General features: G+C 40.1%; 1 protein-coding gene across 5 annotated transcripts in view; it reads right to left on the reverse strand.

The window, feature by feature from the left end:
• Window positions 1-1,232: 1,232 nt before the first annotated feature.
• The window catches only part of TECRL (trans-2,3-enoyl-CoA reductase like), a 74,961-nt gene continuing 60,927 nt past the window's right edge, over window positions 1,233-15,266 (reverse strand). Inside the window, exons 9-13 of one of the 5 annotated variants that reach the window (XM_074905388.1) lie at window positions 15,142-15,199; window positions 13,761-13,846; window positions 13,333-13,378; window positions 11,685-11,773; window positions 1,233-9,755 (exon numbers count right to left, since the gene is read on the reverse strand). In XM_074905388.1, the coding sequence (XP_074761489.1) occupies window positions 9,750-9,755; window positions 11,685-11,773; window positions 13,333-13,378; window positions 13,761-13,846; window positions 15,142-15,199 (285 nt within the window). In that variant the 3' untranslated portion in view covers window positions 1,233-9,749. Of the gene's footprint in view, window positions 9,756-9,931; window positions 10,811-10,846; window positions 11,774-13,332; window positions 13,379-13,760; window positions 13,847-15,141; window positions 15,200-15,266 lie in introns of those variants that run through there. The other 4 variants (XM_074905385.1, XR_012633588.1, XM_074905386.1 and 1 more) reach the window with 4 other exon arrangements.

The raw sequence follows: 15,266 nt of genomic DNA on the forward strand, positions 1-15,266 counted from the left end.
CAGGTACTGAGGGCTGCAGAAGTCTTGGCCCATTGATTGTGTGGGGCTTGCAGTCTACTTGGGGTTAAGTATGTGCCTGTGTCTTGGCTCAGGATAGCAACCAGAGAGCTGTGAATGCTCGTGTAATGCAGATTAGCAATAATGTTGATAGCAGTTATTCAGGGTGCAGAATAACTGCATTCAGCACAGTGGTAGCAGTGTCAGCACAGTAAAAATGCTGCATGTTTACAGCTAAAGGTTTGTGTCTGATGATGAGGCAGGATGATAGGAGCTGCATTTCAGGAAGGACTTCAGCAAAAGACAGCAGCATCTTCTTATGCTAAGAAGTAATAAAAAGGTTTTGTCGGTAAACAGTAGGATCCTCTACCTACTGATCATGTCGGAGATTGGTCATTTTGGCAATGTCTGATTTGGGGTGTTATGTATCTAGGGCTTCCTGTCCCACAGTAGGCTGCTGAGAGACATCTGGGCAGTTCCGTCCCCCACACCGAGTCACACGTGCAGGAAGGGAAATTCTCCTGAGAGTCTGATCTGGTCAGGGATCCATATGGGATGTGCTTGAAATCCTGCCAGCACCCACAGGGTGGGACAGGAGAGAGAGCTCTTAATTCTGGGTTGGAACCATCTGATAGGTTGAATGCGATGACCATGATTCACAATGCATTGCTTGCTCCCTAAACTGCTGACTTACCAAGGTGCTTCTTTTCCAGTCTCGAACTTCATGGTTTATGTTCCTGGAGGGTGCACATGGAGGGAGCAACTTCTGCATCCTTGGGTTTAATGAGCTGAGAACTGACAGTGCTCAGCCAACTGCTGCTGCAGCCAGGAGAGGCTGTGTCATGCTGCCTGTGCCTTTGGAGACTATGGAAATATCAGGACTGGGGAAAACAGGTGCAAGAGGTCTGATGCTTGAGAGTGGGTAGGGGCAGAGACTCATGCTTTTTGTACCTTCAGCTATTGGCACGTTTCATGGAACTGGCCGAAGCCATTTTCTGGAATGATTTTTGATGGAAAATGCTCTTTTGTTGACATCTGAAAATTCTGTAGTAAGATATACAACACCTGAATTCAGACAGAGCACTTTTTTTTTTTTAATACTTTTATATTATCTATCAGTATTACTGCCTATTTGTATTAGTTTGGATAATAAGTCATTTTTAAATGCAACTGTCATACTCTGCACTATGAATTGCAATGTTTCTACGATTGGAAGGAAATATTTTGACACCATGGAAACTAAACTTTTTATTCAAACATTTTTGACATCCAGAAAGGTAAAATTCGGTATGGTCATTTCATGGTTTCACTATAGACCAGGTTCGAAATTCTGTTCCACAATACATTTTGAGTGTGCAACGTATTTTTCTTACTTGATTTAGGGAGGGCAGAATAACAAGCGAACTAAATACCAAAAATCTGGAGCTTCTTGCAAGTTGAAATTTCCATGGTTTGTTTCCCTCTAATACCAAGAGAGAAAAGGTTAATCTGAAAGTACACAAAAATTCACATTTACAAAATCTGGTCTCCACAAGGCCGTGAAATCCTTAATTTGTTTATTTCTCCCAGAAGAATATAAATCACTGTTGCATCCCCCAAATGTTTGTGAGTTTATCAAAAGGAGCATTTATTCAGCATTCATTCCACTCTGTCATTAAATCCTCTGGATTATATGGCTGTTGTTGTCTTTTAAATTCCTGGTAAATATGTTGCTGACAACCAGCTGTTCTTCTCAATGCATCATAACCAAGCATCCTATAGTAGATCATTAGTCTGCTTGCATCCATCTATTTTATTTATGTCATTCAGGGAGATTACAATGGCCATCTGCAACTGTGGGCAGCTTTTGTTTTGGAGGAATGTGCTATGGCACCATCGAGGACAGGGCAGAGCTTCAAGGATATTAGCTCGCTTGGAGCAATAAGGCTTGCTAAGAGCCCAGTAAATGGACACTTTGGTGTCTCTGGGGACTCTGGCCCTTCTTGCCCTGAGGTTGCTTTGAAGCCTTGCGGACTGGTGATGCTATGAGAAGCCTCTTAGGCCGGGAGACCCAAGTAAGGCATGGGGAAAGGTGCAACCCATCACACCACCTGGTTATGCCTGGGAACCAGTGGGTCTCAGAGACCCTCTGCTCCATCAGACCCTCTGCTTCCTCCTGGCACCTGGACAGTGAGCCCATGCTAGTGGCAAACTCCATCATGTCAGTTGGGGGTAAGGACAGAGGCATCCTATTTCTCACCCATTTCTCTCCTACATCCATCCTATGGATGGAACAGTCTGGACACTGGCCCCATGTCTACACTTGCATTTCAAATATAAGGGTAGCCCATATTCAGAGCGAAAATCTAGGTGTACAATAAGTCTTTTTCCCCTCATACTCTTACCCTACATTACATTTGTTAAAGAAAAGGTCAGAGTTTTCCAGCTACATTTGTTTCCCCCTTGGCAGCATGCTGAATCTTCCTGCTGCTGCTTTTGACTTTTCATAGTCTGAAGCATCAGGTTTGGTTCACTCACAGTTCAAGCTATGTCAGCCTCCCATGTACAGAGCGGTCAGAGGATGTTTCTGCTGGGGAAATCAAACACTGTGTTTTCCAGTTTCCAGCATTCAGCCCAGCTGGTTCTTTCTCTGAAAACAAGGGAGTGCTGTCCCTTGCACTTGTAATTTACAGTAATTAGCAATGAAGTGATGCTTGGTTTGAGGGAAATAAGCACTGTGAGCAACTCATTCCTAAAAAGGAGATTTGGAGAGGGGGGTCCCCTGTAGAAGTAGTACATTTTGATTCCTGGTATAAACATAAATATTCAACACTTTCTGTAAATCAAAAATTGGAAGGAAAAAAAAAACAGTGATTTTGGATTGATTGAACTTTTTCTCCCCTATCTTATGCTGAAATGCTTAGTATTTAAGTTGTGTGTGAAATGCAAGCAAGCTGATAGATTAGTTGTATTAATTAGGAAAAAAGGAAAAAGAAAAAAAAAAAAAAAGAAACAAAACCCAAAAAACCCTATCTGAGACACTTTACTTTCAAAGAACAGATGGCTTCCATTCCTTGTGGCTGTAGAATATTTTGCTGCAACATAAAGGCATATAGTATATCCACTGGGGATGAAGTAAAATGAAATGGAGAGGAAAAGTTGCAGGGAAATTCATTAGAAGATCCAGAAGTAATAGAAATACCAGGCATAATTTTTGGTGCCACTAACCTTCATTGCTTTCAACTGGCCAGTCCTACAGGGCTTGCCTGAGATACATCAGGAACGCTACTTGCCCTGAGTTTTCCATCCTTCTCCCCATCAGGACAGCAGTAGGAAAAGCCCCATCTGCAGACATTTGTCGTGGCAGAGGATGTTTTTTATGTTTTCTCTACCAGCCTGCCTGGCTTAACCTTTTGACCATCCTTCTGCCTGCCTCTTAATGTGACTGTTTTATTGACAATTACAGTTAAAATGGCAGTCAGTTTAGCCAGTCCTGTCTGCTGCTGCTTGAAATTTTATGTATCATGACCTTGTTTGTGCCCTTAATTTCTGCTGGAGATGCTCATCTCCTTGCACTGTAACCAATGAATCAATTTTATTTTCTTTGCTGAAGGGGGGGCAAACAAAGTTTCTCCCCCGACTCCTTATCTCCAATAAGAAGACTCCTGCAGTTTTCCTCTCTTTGTAACTGCCTATTGATTGTGTACGTCAACCGTACATTTGTGGACACTAAAGGATTTGATTTTATTTCTGTTTGCTCAAATGATATCCGAAAAGTGACTGCTCAAAGGGCTGCTGAGAAGTAGGGATCTTGTTAACATGTTTTACAATGCATTATTTGCATATAATTACAACACGACCATGTGATTATATGAGGTATTTCCTTTTACTTGCTTAGATATTCCTTTTGGATGATATATGCATTTGCAGTCCCGAGGCCCCAGAATTGCAATAGGCAAGATTGCCCCATATTGCCTGTTGCGCATGCCCAGACATAGTATTCTTATACAAACTGTTTCCCAGTAAATAAAAGTAGTCATTTTTCTAAGTATCTGATGGCAATGGCTGCTGTGCTCCCTTCTGTTGGTCTGGGCAGTCCTCTGCCACTGAAAGCTAGTCAGATATATGCGTTAATGAAGCATGGGCTGGGAAAGACCACAAGAGTTGCCTGAGGGATGAGAAGTAAATATCAGTAACTTGCTCAAGGATGAAAAATGGTTTGGCGGGCTGCTTATTTAGATGGCTAAGCCTATCTTGCATCTGGATTCAGCATCCTGGCCTTGCACCTGTAACATATCTCCTAGCACAGCTGTGGCCAGCTTGTGTCACTTCAGCTCTTGAGCAGTTCAAAGAGGACTTGTGCACTGAAACTGCTGGCCAGGGCCATGGCCCATGGGCAAAGGGACTCTAAGAGGGAGGAGCAATGGCTGAGATGGGCTTTGGTCCATCCTGGGCTCAGTCTTATGAGCACTGAAGCAAGGCAGTCTGTAGAGACTGTTATCTCCTATCTGTGAATGGCTCCTGAACTCCCTCTGTGAAGCTCACGCACTTTGACACATTCAGTCAAAGTTTTCTGCTGCCCTAAGGATTTGATATTGCAGTTCATAAAGGAAGGAAAATTTGTCGCCACTTCTCTGATAGGAAAGTCACTTAATTTCCCTGAGAAAAAAATGAAGTCAAGTAACCAGATATAATAACAGGGCATGCAGTAATTCCCTGTGTCACTTGCATTACTTTGTGCAAGTCCGTCATGTGCTTATAGTGTGTGAGTGAGAATTATTCTGAAATTGGTATTTCCAAACCAAGTGCAAAAATGTTTGAGGTACAGCTTCCAGCAAACATGTGTGTGATCAAAATAGATTACCTGTTTGTTTAATTGCAGATCCATAATCAAGTCAGCAATTTATTAGATTGAAGTAAATATTGCACATCCCTCTCCTGGGATAGGTGCCCAAGGTACTGAACCCCTGAGTAGATGGCAGCTCTCAGATTACTACAGCCCTGTACACTTTGTCCCTGTATCCATATAAGCACAATATCCATCTTCCTTTTACCTGCTAGGGCCTCTGAATAAGAAAACACATCAAACATGTACATGAGAGTGTTGCAGCTTACATTGTTATAGATTTATGCTTTAATAGTGTTGCAACTGTTGCAAACCCGGAAGAATTACACCTGTATTTTTTCAGAGGGGAATCCCTGAATAGCTTCAACCCTGCAGAAGTTAGGAGCAAAGGAAGCAAAGAGAGTGGTTTTGAAGTTAGAGCTCAGGGAGTGCGGAGTATTGCAAGTCTCTGCTTTGAGATTTAGCTCTGTGCTCTGTAACTGAATTAAGGTGGGATGTTTGGAAAGTCTCTGAACATGGCATCATGCTTCACATGGCTACTGGAAGGATATCTAAATATGGCAGCAAAAGAATCATGTATGTGTGGGCAATCAGGCTGAAACTGGTTAACAGTGTACAAATAGATTCTTCATCCTTAGTGTTTTGAAAACAACAACTTGTTTTCCTGTGACATCACTGCATATGTCAAAGCTATAATAGGTAAAAAATTAAGAGTTACAATGAAAGGCATACAAACCCAAATGCAAAGCAGCTTCTGCAAAGAGATGAAGTAAACCAGGGAGTGAAAGAATACAGTGTTTGTATATGTGATAAATATTCCCTGTTGGTTTAAGAATAGGTACTTTTTTTTTCATTAGATACAATATTGGAGATGTGTCATCTTTAATCCATTTCTGTCAAGCTCAGTTGCCAGAAAGAGTGAAGTTTCTTCACAAAAAGACATAGCTGCTAATCCCTAAAAGCACACTGCAACCACATTCTGGTCCTTCCATCTCTCCAATCAATGTTTCCTTCTGCAAGGATGCCCTTGAACCTGGGAGATGGCCTCATATTATTAATAGAAAACATAAAATGTACCTTTTTTTTCTACTCTTGTGTTGAGGAGAGAGACACCTTTTTAAATATTTCCTTGTTTTGTAACTTAGTGTTGCAGTGTTTCACCAGGCATCTGAAAACTCATCAACATTTCAGTATGAATAAGAGGAAAAGTATGTTTGATATAGTCTGTTTTCTTTGGAGCCTGTCCTGTGGTGCTTTAAAAGAGCCCCAAATGGTGAAACCTATAATCTTAAAACAAAAGCCTTCCTTACTGAGTATGGCCAGGTACTCAGAACAAGAAAAGGGATCACTAGTAGAGCTGTCTTACTTTTCCACAGGAATAATACTGTGTATTAGGGGGAAGCTGGCTAATAATCAGATTTCTTTGATGTAAGATGTAAAGTTTGCTTTTTAAAATAAGGAATTAGTATTATTGAAAAGTTTTATATTTCTTTTAACTATAAATGATTTTCTCTTACTTGGTTCCTCAGTCTTCAAAGGCTTTAGAAGTTAGATAAAAGCAGATATAAGTTAAGAAGCCTGGTTATTGTGGAGGTGCTAATATGTGGTAGATTATTTAAAATCTAAGCTCACATATTTCAGGACGTCTTAACTTGTCTTTTCCTTTGGTAAAGAGGTTTTAGGTTGACTATTAATTGCAAGGAAATTCATGCAGATTGTTGCAGTCACATAATGACTGATGCTCCTCACCTGGACAACTGCTTGTCCAGTCAGACAAGACTGACAAGGAAAAGTTTTCTCAGATGTGCTCACAGGGCTGAGCCAGGTGAGAGCCATTCTCTGGTGTGCTAGACATATAAATAACCAAACACCAGGACCATGATAAAGGCCTAGGACTGCTTGGCTTTTGGTTCTGATACCTGCAGAAAGAGTTGTATGTTTAAGTCACATACAGCTGAAGATGTGCAGAGACCATTAAAATAAACATTCTTCCATGAAGCTGAACGTGTGTGATGTGAAAACTGCCTATAATCGTAGTTACACAGCAGCCTTTATACACTCACCTATGATAAACCAGGCATTTCATAATATAATATTATCCATGTAGATACTAATCTGTGTGCAATGACAGCACAACACTTCATTTACATTTATCTGTGGAAAACTGGAACACGCATACACTGCACTTCTCTACAAGCTTTCATGAATGTTAATGACAGGGAATATTGCTTGAAGACAAAACTTGCGCCTAGGAAAATATAGAAAAGGGAAGCCAATAAAGCATCATGTGGAAAATATTAGCTTGCTGGAAAACTCTTTATGGTTTGAATTAATTTTTAGTTCAGCAGCACTTGTTAAAACTATAAATAGATAAATAGTCTCTTGCTTTCCTATAGCCTTCTTCCTCTTATAGTGTGCTTTAGAAGTCTTCACATTCAGTGATTTTTATTTTATTATATTTAGCTATCACTGCAGGCTCTCTTTCAGAGAGCTACTTTGATATCAGGCTGCTTTATCTCAGTTCCTATTGTGATAAAAGCCAATTTAGAGTCACTTTCTTTATACAAAACAATGGAAAGTACAAGATAAGATATTTTGATGATAATAGCATCTTTAAAAAGGGATGACCATCTGCCTTTATCACTTCTGCTTCCACTGTCCTTTTGAGCTCTACTTTCCCTATGGAAAGATGAAATCACTGAGATCATTTTCAGTCCTGTCAGCTGCAAAGATGTGGCAACCATCTTATGAGACAAGCATATGGCTGGGTCTTAAGGACTTTTTCAAGCTGGGGATCCAAATATAGGCTGCCAAGTTGTGTGCAGGAGCATCTGTCACTTACATTCCCCATAACAACACCTCCCTGCAACACCAGGAAGCCTGAGCTGGTGCCTGCTCTTTTCCAGGTTGGCATTTTATGGCAAAAGCAGGTCACAAAAATGCAGAGCTGTGTATCTGAATGCTTAACTTTAGGCTCCTGAATTTTAAAGTCTTGGGAACACTTTGGGAAAGATGAAACTTGCCCATCTGGAGGATCCCAGCAAAAACCCAGTTGCAAGCTGCAGGGTGAACATGGAGGGACCTGGATGTTGAGCAGTCTCTCCAGGTGGACCAGGAAGCAATTATTTTGAGATATGCTTTGAGCCCACAGCCTGAGGAATGCTGTTCGTACAGTCCTTGTTGGGCAGGCCAGGAAGGACCCATTAGTATTTAATCTGGTTTATTTTTACACAGTTCCTGCCAAAACTGTTGTCTAGTAAGCCTGATGTCTCCGTATTTGTGGTCTCGGCTTAGATGGCTTAGCTTCTGAGGCATATTGAGCAGGAATTGACCCATACATGGGAGCCTAATTGTGCCAGTGACTGCACCGGAATGTGTCTCCATCTTCAACCACTCGATTTTTCTGCTCTGTAGTGCTTCTGCCTCCTGCTTTTTGCAACAAATGCCATCATTTGCCTCTACAAGCTGTTAGGAAAGCTTTGGGGCTGACAGAAACCACTGGGCAGCTCAGGCTGGCCCTGAGAGCAAAGGCAAGGACATGGCACCACAGGGAGTGGATTCACTGCCCTGCAGTCTGTCACCTTTCCAGATGCAAAAACTGAGGAAAACAGCATCAGAAAGAGATTTAGCTCAAAGTGACAAATCGGGTTTTGTTGTAAGTGGTGGATTTCATGGCCCTGATGGGCAAGCAGGATTGCAAAATGGACTTCACATTGTCCTGATTGTTTTCCCTTTTCCATGGACACCAGTGCATCCAGTGCGCTGGAATGGTGACATCCTTAGCAATGCCTGTGAAGTGGCTCTGTATTAGGAGTGGACAAAGTGGGAAGCAACTCCGCAAGCTGCATCTGATGGCTCATACTGGAGGTTGACCCCTTCCTTTTGACCTTGAAACATGATGACATTCTGGTAGTCCTGTGGCCTTGCCCATGCCTTCCTTCTACTGATGACTCTGAAAAATTAGGTCTGTGCTAAAGAGAAAATATTGCTGAAGAAATTTGCAGTTAACAATTTACTTCCTCATCAGCCTCTAATACAAGAAATACCAGTATATTGAGAGCTCAATAAGCTATTTTTTCCCCCAGGTAATTAGCACAGTCATGACAAACTTTCCCATGAAAATTTTTGTGTGCGGACAATTGTTTTGGTTCAAAAGGTGCACAGCGTTCGTGGCTAAAATCACTATTGATCACAGCTTTTTCATATACATTTTTCCTGGGGTTTTTTTGTTTTCATGGGGGGGGTTTTGAGTTGTTGTTTTTTGGGTTTTTTTTTCAAAAGCAAGGCCCCAAAAACATTTATCAAAACAAAGACTGACCATTTTTATATATTTTTTGTTTTAAAGCAAAGCATGTCCCCCATGCCAGGAAGTTAACTTAGCTGTTCTAATCACATAGAACTTGCCCTGAAAATCAGAAAGGTCAGAGTAATACAGAAAAACCCTGAAGGTGCAGGAAGTTGGATTTATTACTATTTGTGAAGCCATTTAAAACTGTTCAGAGCAATTTTAGCTGGTCAACACCCCACTGGTCAATCTCAAAATACCCGTCATGTTTATCTGAGACAACCTTCTGTAACGTATCTTACCTAGTGTTCACTCCTACCCCCCTTTTAAAACTTTTGTCATTTACTACAGGAACCCTTCTCCCCATCAGGGTGGTAAACAATTCCTGAAGTACTTTGCCTAAGCTAAGTGTTGAATAGGAAACTGCTCCTAGCAATTGGAATCACTGTAGAAACATGCTTTGAACAGACTTAAAGCTGCAGCCATTGCAATCAAGGGATTAACAGATAAGTAATTTTTGCAATTTACCCTTCCACATGATCTATTTTAAACTTGAAGACTGCTAAAATGAGACATTTAATAAACTGAAATGACAATGATCTCAGTAGCTGGATTCAAAAAACAAACAGTCGACTCACACATCTAACACTGGAAAAAAAAAAAAAAAAGGTTAGAAAAATATTGTTAGGTATGTGACTAAAGAGTATAGAAAATATTTTTTTTAAAAAATAGATCTTTATTAGTGGTCTGGTTTATAGAACTGGATGTTCACTGTGACTTGAGTTTTCCATTGAGAGGCATAAAAAATTCTAGGTGTTCACAGGTTACAAGTTTAAAAAAGTGATTTATTTACATTACCAAGATGAAATTGAGTTACAGTAGCTAATAGGATAAGTGTTGCTAGTTAGACATTAGAAGAGGGATATGAACCCAATTTACTGGGCAAATTAACTTTGTTAGAACACTTGAGTTGGCACAAAGATAATAGCGCCTTTAAGAGACAAACTGCCTGCCTTGCTTGTGTACTCCAGTGTTTCTCTAATGATTTAAGTTCTTTAGGCAAGCTTTTTCACCAGCCTAAGGGAGCCAAAAGACATTGATAAATGTGCAACAGAGATAGAATGAAAACTGGACTTAGTCCCCTAACTCTCCATATCTTAATACTTGTTGAAGCAGTTCTGGCTCTTTTGTTCTCTGTAACTAAAATTGTACTTCTGTATGACATGAATGCCACTGATGTGCTAATGGAGCTAGAGTTTTCAGGACTTGAATAACAAGCCCAGAGAATCCTTTAAAAAATAATGCCCTGGAAAGCAAAGTAGCATGTAGAGACTGACCAAACCGAAGGGGAGCTGAAGCCTTTCAGAAATGTCTGAGGCAGTTCAAATATGGACTGAAATGCATTTGGCAGAATCCCTTTTCTTTTCGATAACAAGATGTACTCTGTTTCACCTTGTGCCCAAAGATTTGACAGTGCTTGATAAAAGTAAGCTGAATGGTGTCTGGATGCAGTCAGTCACTGATCAAGGGGATCTTAACATGATTGTTAGTCCAGAAAGTCTTCTGCTATTCCCTGAACTGTTCAGTGTGAGAAAGGAGATAGACTTAAATGATGTACCCAAGGTCATGTTGCAAATTAGTAGCAAGATGGGAAGCACCTCACAAACAGTTCCCTCCTGGGATTCTGGGGTTGATTTGCCTACCTGAAAATAAAAGAAAACCAGACCTCTATGCAGTGATCCGTTTAAGCCAATTTGTATTGAACAATTTGGTATGAGATTCAATGAAAGAAAGAGAAAGAGAAAGAGAAAGAGAAAGAGAAAGAGAAAGAGAAAGAGAAAGAGAAAGAGAAAGAGAAAGAGAAAGAGAAAGAGAAAGAATAGATGAGAAGGAAGGAAGGAAGGAAGGAAGAAAGAAAGAAAGAAAGAAAGAAAGAAAGAAAGAAAGAAAGAAAGAAAGAAAGAAAGAAAGAAAGAAAGAAAGAAAGAAAGAAAGAAAGAAAGAAAGAAAATCCTTGTAAAGCTAGACTAAACTGTTAACAGCATAGCAGTCATTCTTTGATGTGATGCCTTAGAGGAGCTGAGGCAGAACGTGCTCCTTCTGCACAGTTTAATAAAAGCCTGTGAAACATCTTCCGATGCAAAAATCCAAGACTCGTCAATATCTAACACTGAACCTTAAAATCACCAGACCTGAATGCATGCATATGAGCTGTATTCATTAATTTTAACAGCATCTGTGCCCATTTACACCAGCTAAATATCTAGCCTAGTATTCAATATAAGCAATTTTCTTGTCCCTTCCCAATTAGCTCCATTACAGAAAATCTAATTAAATCATATCTTTTAGCAGGAACCAAGAATTCAAGAGCTACATTTTTTCACTTAATTAAAAGCTCGTCATCTTGAACTGTTAATTTTCTGAAAAAGATATCCAGTAGTTATTCTTCTGATCCACTTTGGTTACTGAATGAAATGGCTCATTTACTCTGAGTTAGCTCTTGTGCTGTACACTTAGGCTCCAACTCTTGTGAAGAGCTTAGAAGATGATAGGAATCATAGCTGCCTTTCTCCGCACCTCTGGATAAAATCTCTTCAGGTACAGCTTGTGTTTCTTTTGGGCCCAGAGAGACATCTGGATGACCATCAGGAAAGCAAAAATTCCAGCTACCAAGGAAAAAGAGGAAAAGTAAGAGGATCGTGTATTTTTTCAGTGTCTGTTTCTGTGAATACAAGAGGGTTTGTGGAAAAGTCTGCAGTGTCTTCTGTGGGCAGAGACAAATTAACTCTGTCCTTGCTCTCAGCCTTGTAGTTGCTGATGTACCATAGCCTGAAGCTCAGCCTCCACACCAGAATTCACACAGATGATGTTCACATCAATTAGACACAACCTGTATCACCTATGACTTCACCATAAATCACAAGGCCTCCTTGGACATGGTGCCATCTCAACACAGAATTACCCATGGCCTCTCTCAACTATTTTTCTGGTTTGATTTTGGCCTATAACACTTCTTTGTTTTTACCTCTGGCTCCCAACCATAACAGGGAGCTGTGCTGTAACTTTCTGTTGCATGGAGGGAGAGCTCAGCCACAGACCATGTAGGCAGTAGGTGCATGAATAGATTTAGCTGCCTGGCAGCAAGATCTCACAAAGTCTAACAACTATAGATGACCAGGTCTCTGCTTTAGTTGTCAGGAGCCAGTGAGTGGTCTCTCAGATATCTCTCTCTTCAGACTGAGTGGCATTGAATGGGGAATACTTTTACAGATGCTTTTTGCAAATTCATTACCCTTTCTTCCTTAAAATGAGCTGGTGGATCAGAAACATTCATCTGGAATCTAGTCAAGTTATGTTTGGGACAATCACAGCAAGGATGAGTGTGCTGCATATATTGCTGCTCCCTACCCTCACAAATGCAGCCCTGCAATGTCCCCAAACTTTCAGGTCATTTCCATACCAGAGCCTAAAGCACAAAAAAGTTGTATCTTTGCAAACAAAATTAGAAGTTTAATTTTTGCATTATGTGGTTTAATCCATTTTTGAAACTCCTTTTCTCTTTCATTTGTAAACCATGTGGGGCTACTTTTTGCAAGTAGCTTTTATAGGTTTCTATTTTGGAATGGAAAAATAATTAAAAAGTGAACGTTTTGGAAAGATCAGTCCCAGGGACCATATTTATACGGGTATTTAGGTCTCTAAGGATGCAGGAACGTACTGAGAAAGAGTTGAAAATGCTACTAAGTAGGCTGCTGTTACGAGCTGGCTGCCTGATATAAGCAAACGGGCAAAAGCTACCAGGAACGTGTGTGTCTTTTCTCTTTTGAAATACTAAGTACATCTGTTTTCCTCTCCCTATTAGAAGCATTATTCCAGGTTTACAATGCAAAGAAATTTTCCTATATCAAAATGATTGACCATAAATGAAGAATACTATTTTTTTTTCTAAATTTCAAAGTCTGTTTTCACTGTGGAAACAGAGGAAACAACAATATCTAACAAAAAGCAGAGAGCTGGTTCTGATCAAAAGAAGGTGCTGCAGTAGTGTTCATGCTCTCCACGGCTTTCTGAGGGTAGCACTTTGAAGGTTTATACAGCCATGTCACAAGGGAGTTTTGATGGCAGTATTTTACACACCATACATTTTTTTACGAATTTTAGATTTCCAAAATTCACTTCGGCAAACAACAGTTTAGAAGCTATTTTCATTCTGTTTCAAACTTACCTGGCAGAGTTTGTGTCATCACTGTGAAGCTAATCCAAGACCCAACCTGTTGCAAAGAAAAAGGCACTGTTAATTGTAAAGCAAAAGGGCAAGTTTTCAAAAGCTCCCCTGGGAGAAGACGGGAGAGGAAGAATAGCTAGAAAGGAACCCTCCAGTGTGCTGGATGGGGCAAAGAGATGGGTGGTAAATCCTTGGATCAGTGGGTACTCTGTACTTGAGGGGAATATACACAAGTTATGATATTGATGTGAGGGAAGAGAAGGGTCTGATGGAGAAACATTTGTGGGAGCAAGGAGACTCTGACATACAGAACATAATAATAGATGTACAGAGGGAACTTCATGAAGGAGTTGCAGATTTTCTGCAGTTAAAGGCCAAAACACAGTAAACACCTGCTCTTTGCATATAAGCAGAAAAAAGTCACGTACTTCGTATGTATAGTTGGGACAGGATACCAGCAAGAAGAGCCACGTGAAGGGGTTGTAGGTTGGACTTGGAAAACAGGCTTTACTCCCTTTATGAAAGAAAAAAAAAAAACACCAGACAAAACTAGTTTCAGTACAGGGAGGGGAACTGAGCCTTATCACAACTTGCCTATGTAACAGCCATCCCTTCAGACAATGCTCCCAGAGTACAACTTGTTAGAAAAGTTTCAGTGAAATCTTTTGAGACAGCAAAAACTGTATTTATCCTAGTGAGAATGCTGCTTAGTGAACCATGTATCAGTTTTTACAGGGAGGTCTGTCATGTCCAAAGGGTGCAACCTTTGTTCAGAGGAAGAGAGAGACAAGTAGTTTAATGCAGAGTAGCCAGCAGGCAAGGGCTAAGGGCACTCTTCTGGGATATAAAGGATGCAGCTGTATCTTATTTACCCTGACTCAAGAATGTGAACCTGTCTCCTCTGGCATCCTCATCCTCCATCCCAGATTATAATGGGAAAACAACTCCAGAGCTAACAGGACACTGATTTACAGCCACTGATAATGTTCACACAAAATGCTACATATGCAACACTTCATTTTTAAGTTCTGACAACAATGCTGTCTTTAATAGTTGTAGGCACTGAGAATGTAGATGAATTATTTGGCTCTTGCTGCTTTTAAACTAAATTAGGTCCCTTGCAACAAACAGCATAAAGACCTGCCTAACCACAGCACATTGAAAGCTTTCTAGAATAGACACTGAATTCAGTGTGTGAAGTTGATCATACTGTGGTGAAGTATTTTCTTGAATAGGGTGTTATAGTGGGAAATTATACTATTATTATCTGAAAATATATTTTACTTTCTAGTATATATATAGTACAACTTTTATTCTCACGGTACAGAAGATCCTGAAAACCTCTGCCTGGAGCAGCCTTTGAAGAGCATACATAGACACTGATGCCTGTGTAGGTATTCATGAGTCTATCTTTGTATACTTGTATATATGTGTGTGTACCTTTGCATGAGATGCATGTATCTAAAAACTTTGCAATCTAGTATGAAAGTTTTTGAAACTTTATTAAAATGGAATCATCTGTTGTCAGTCAACAGGATGCTTTAGAGAACTTTCACGTTTAAATTAATATTTAAACTGCAGTTGTGTCTAATTAAGATAAATTTGCTCTAAGCTTTGGAACAACAATGGTGTTGCTAATGTTTCCTTGTCACCACATTTATTTTGAAGATGTTATACCAATGGCATGATACCTACTTAATCTTTCTTTATCCTGTGGATGTAGATATATAAATTACTGTATAACGGCAGAAGATGGATATGTTAAGCACATTTCAGTCTTAAATAGACAAACAGGAAACAAAGACACACCTGAATGATTTTGGTGAGCTAAAGCTACGTTGATAAAGTGATTTCCAGCTTCACACATCTGCAAGGCATTAAAAACATATTTTCAGTTGTATGCCTAAAATGCTGCAGTAGCTGCATTGCAGTGC

The sequence above is a fragment of the Athene noctua genome, chromosome 4 (genome assembly GCF_965140245.1).
Source record: "Athene noctua chromosome 4, bAthNoc1.hap1.1, whole genome shotgun sequence".
Taxonomy (NCBI): domain Eukaryota; kingdom Metazoa; phylum Chordata; class Aves; order Strigiformes; family Strigidae; genus Athene; species Athene noctua.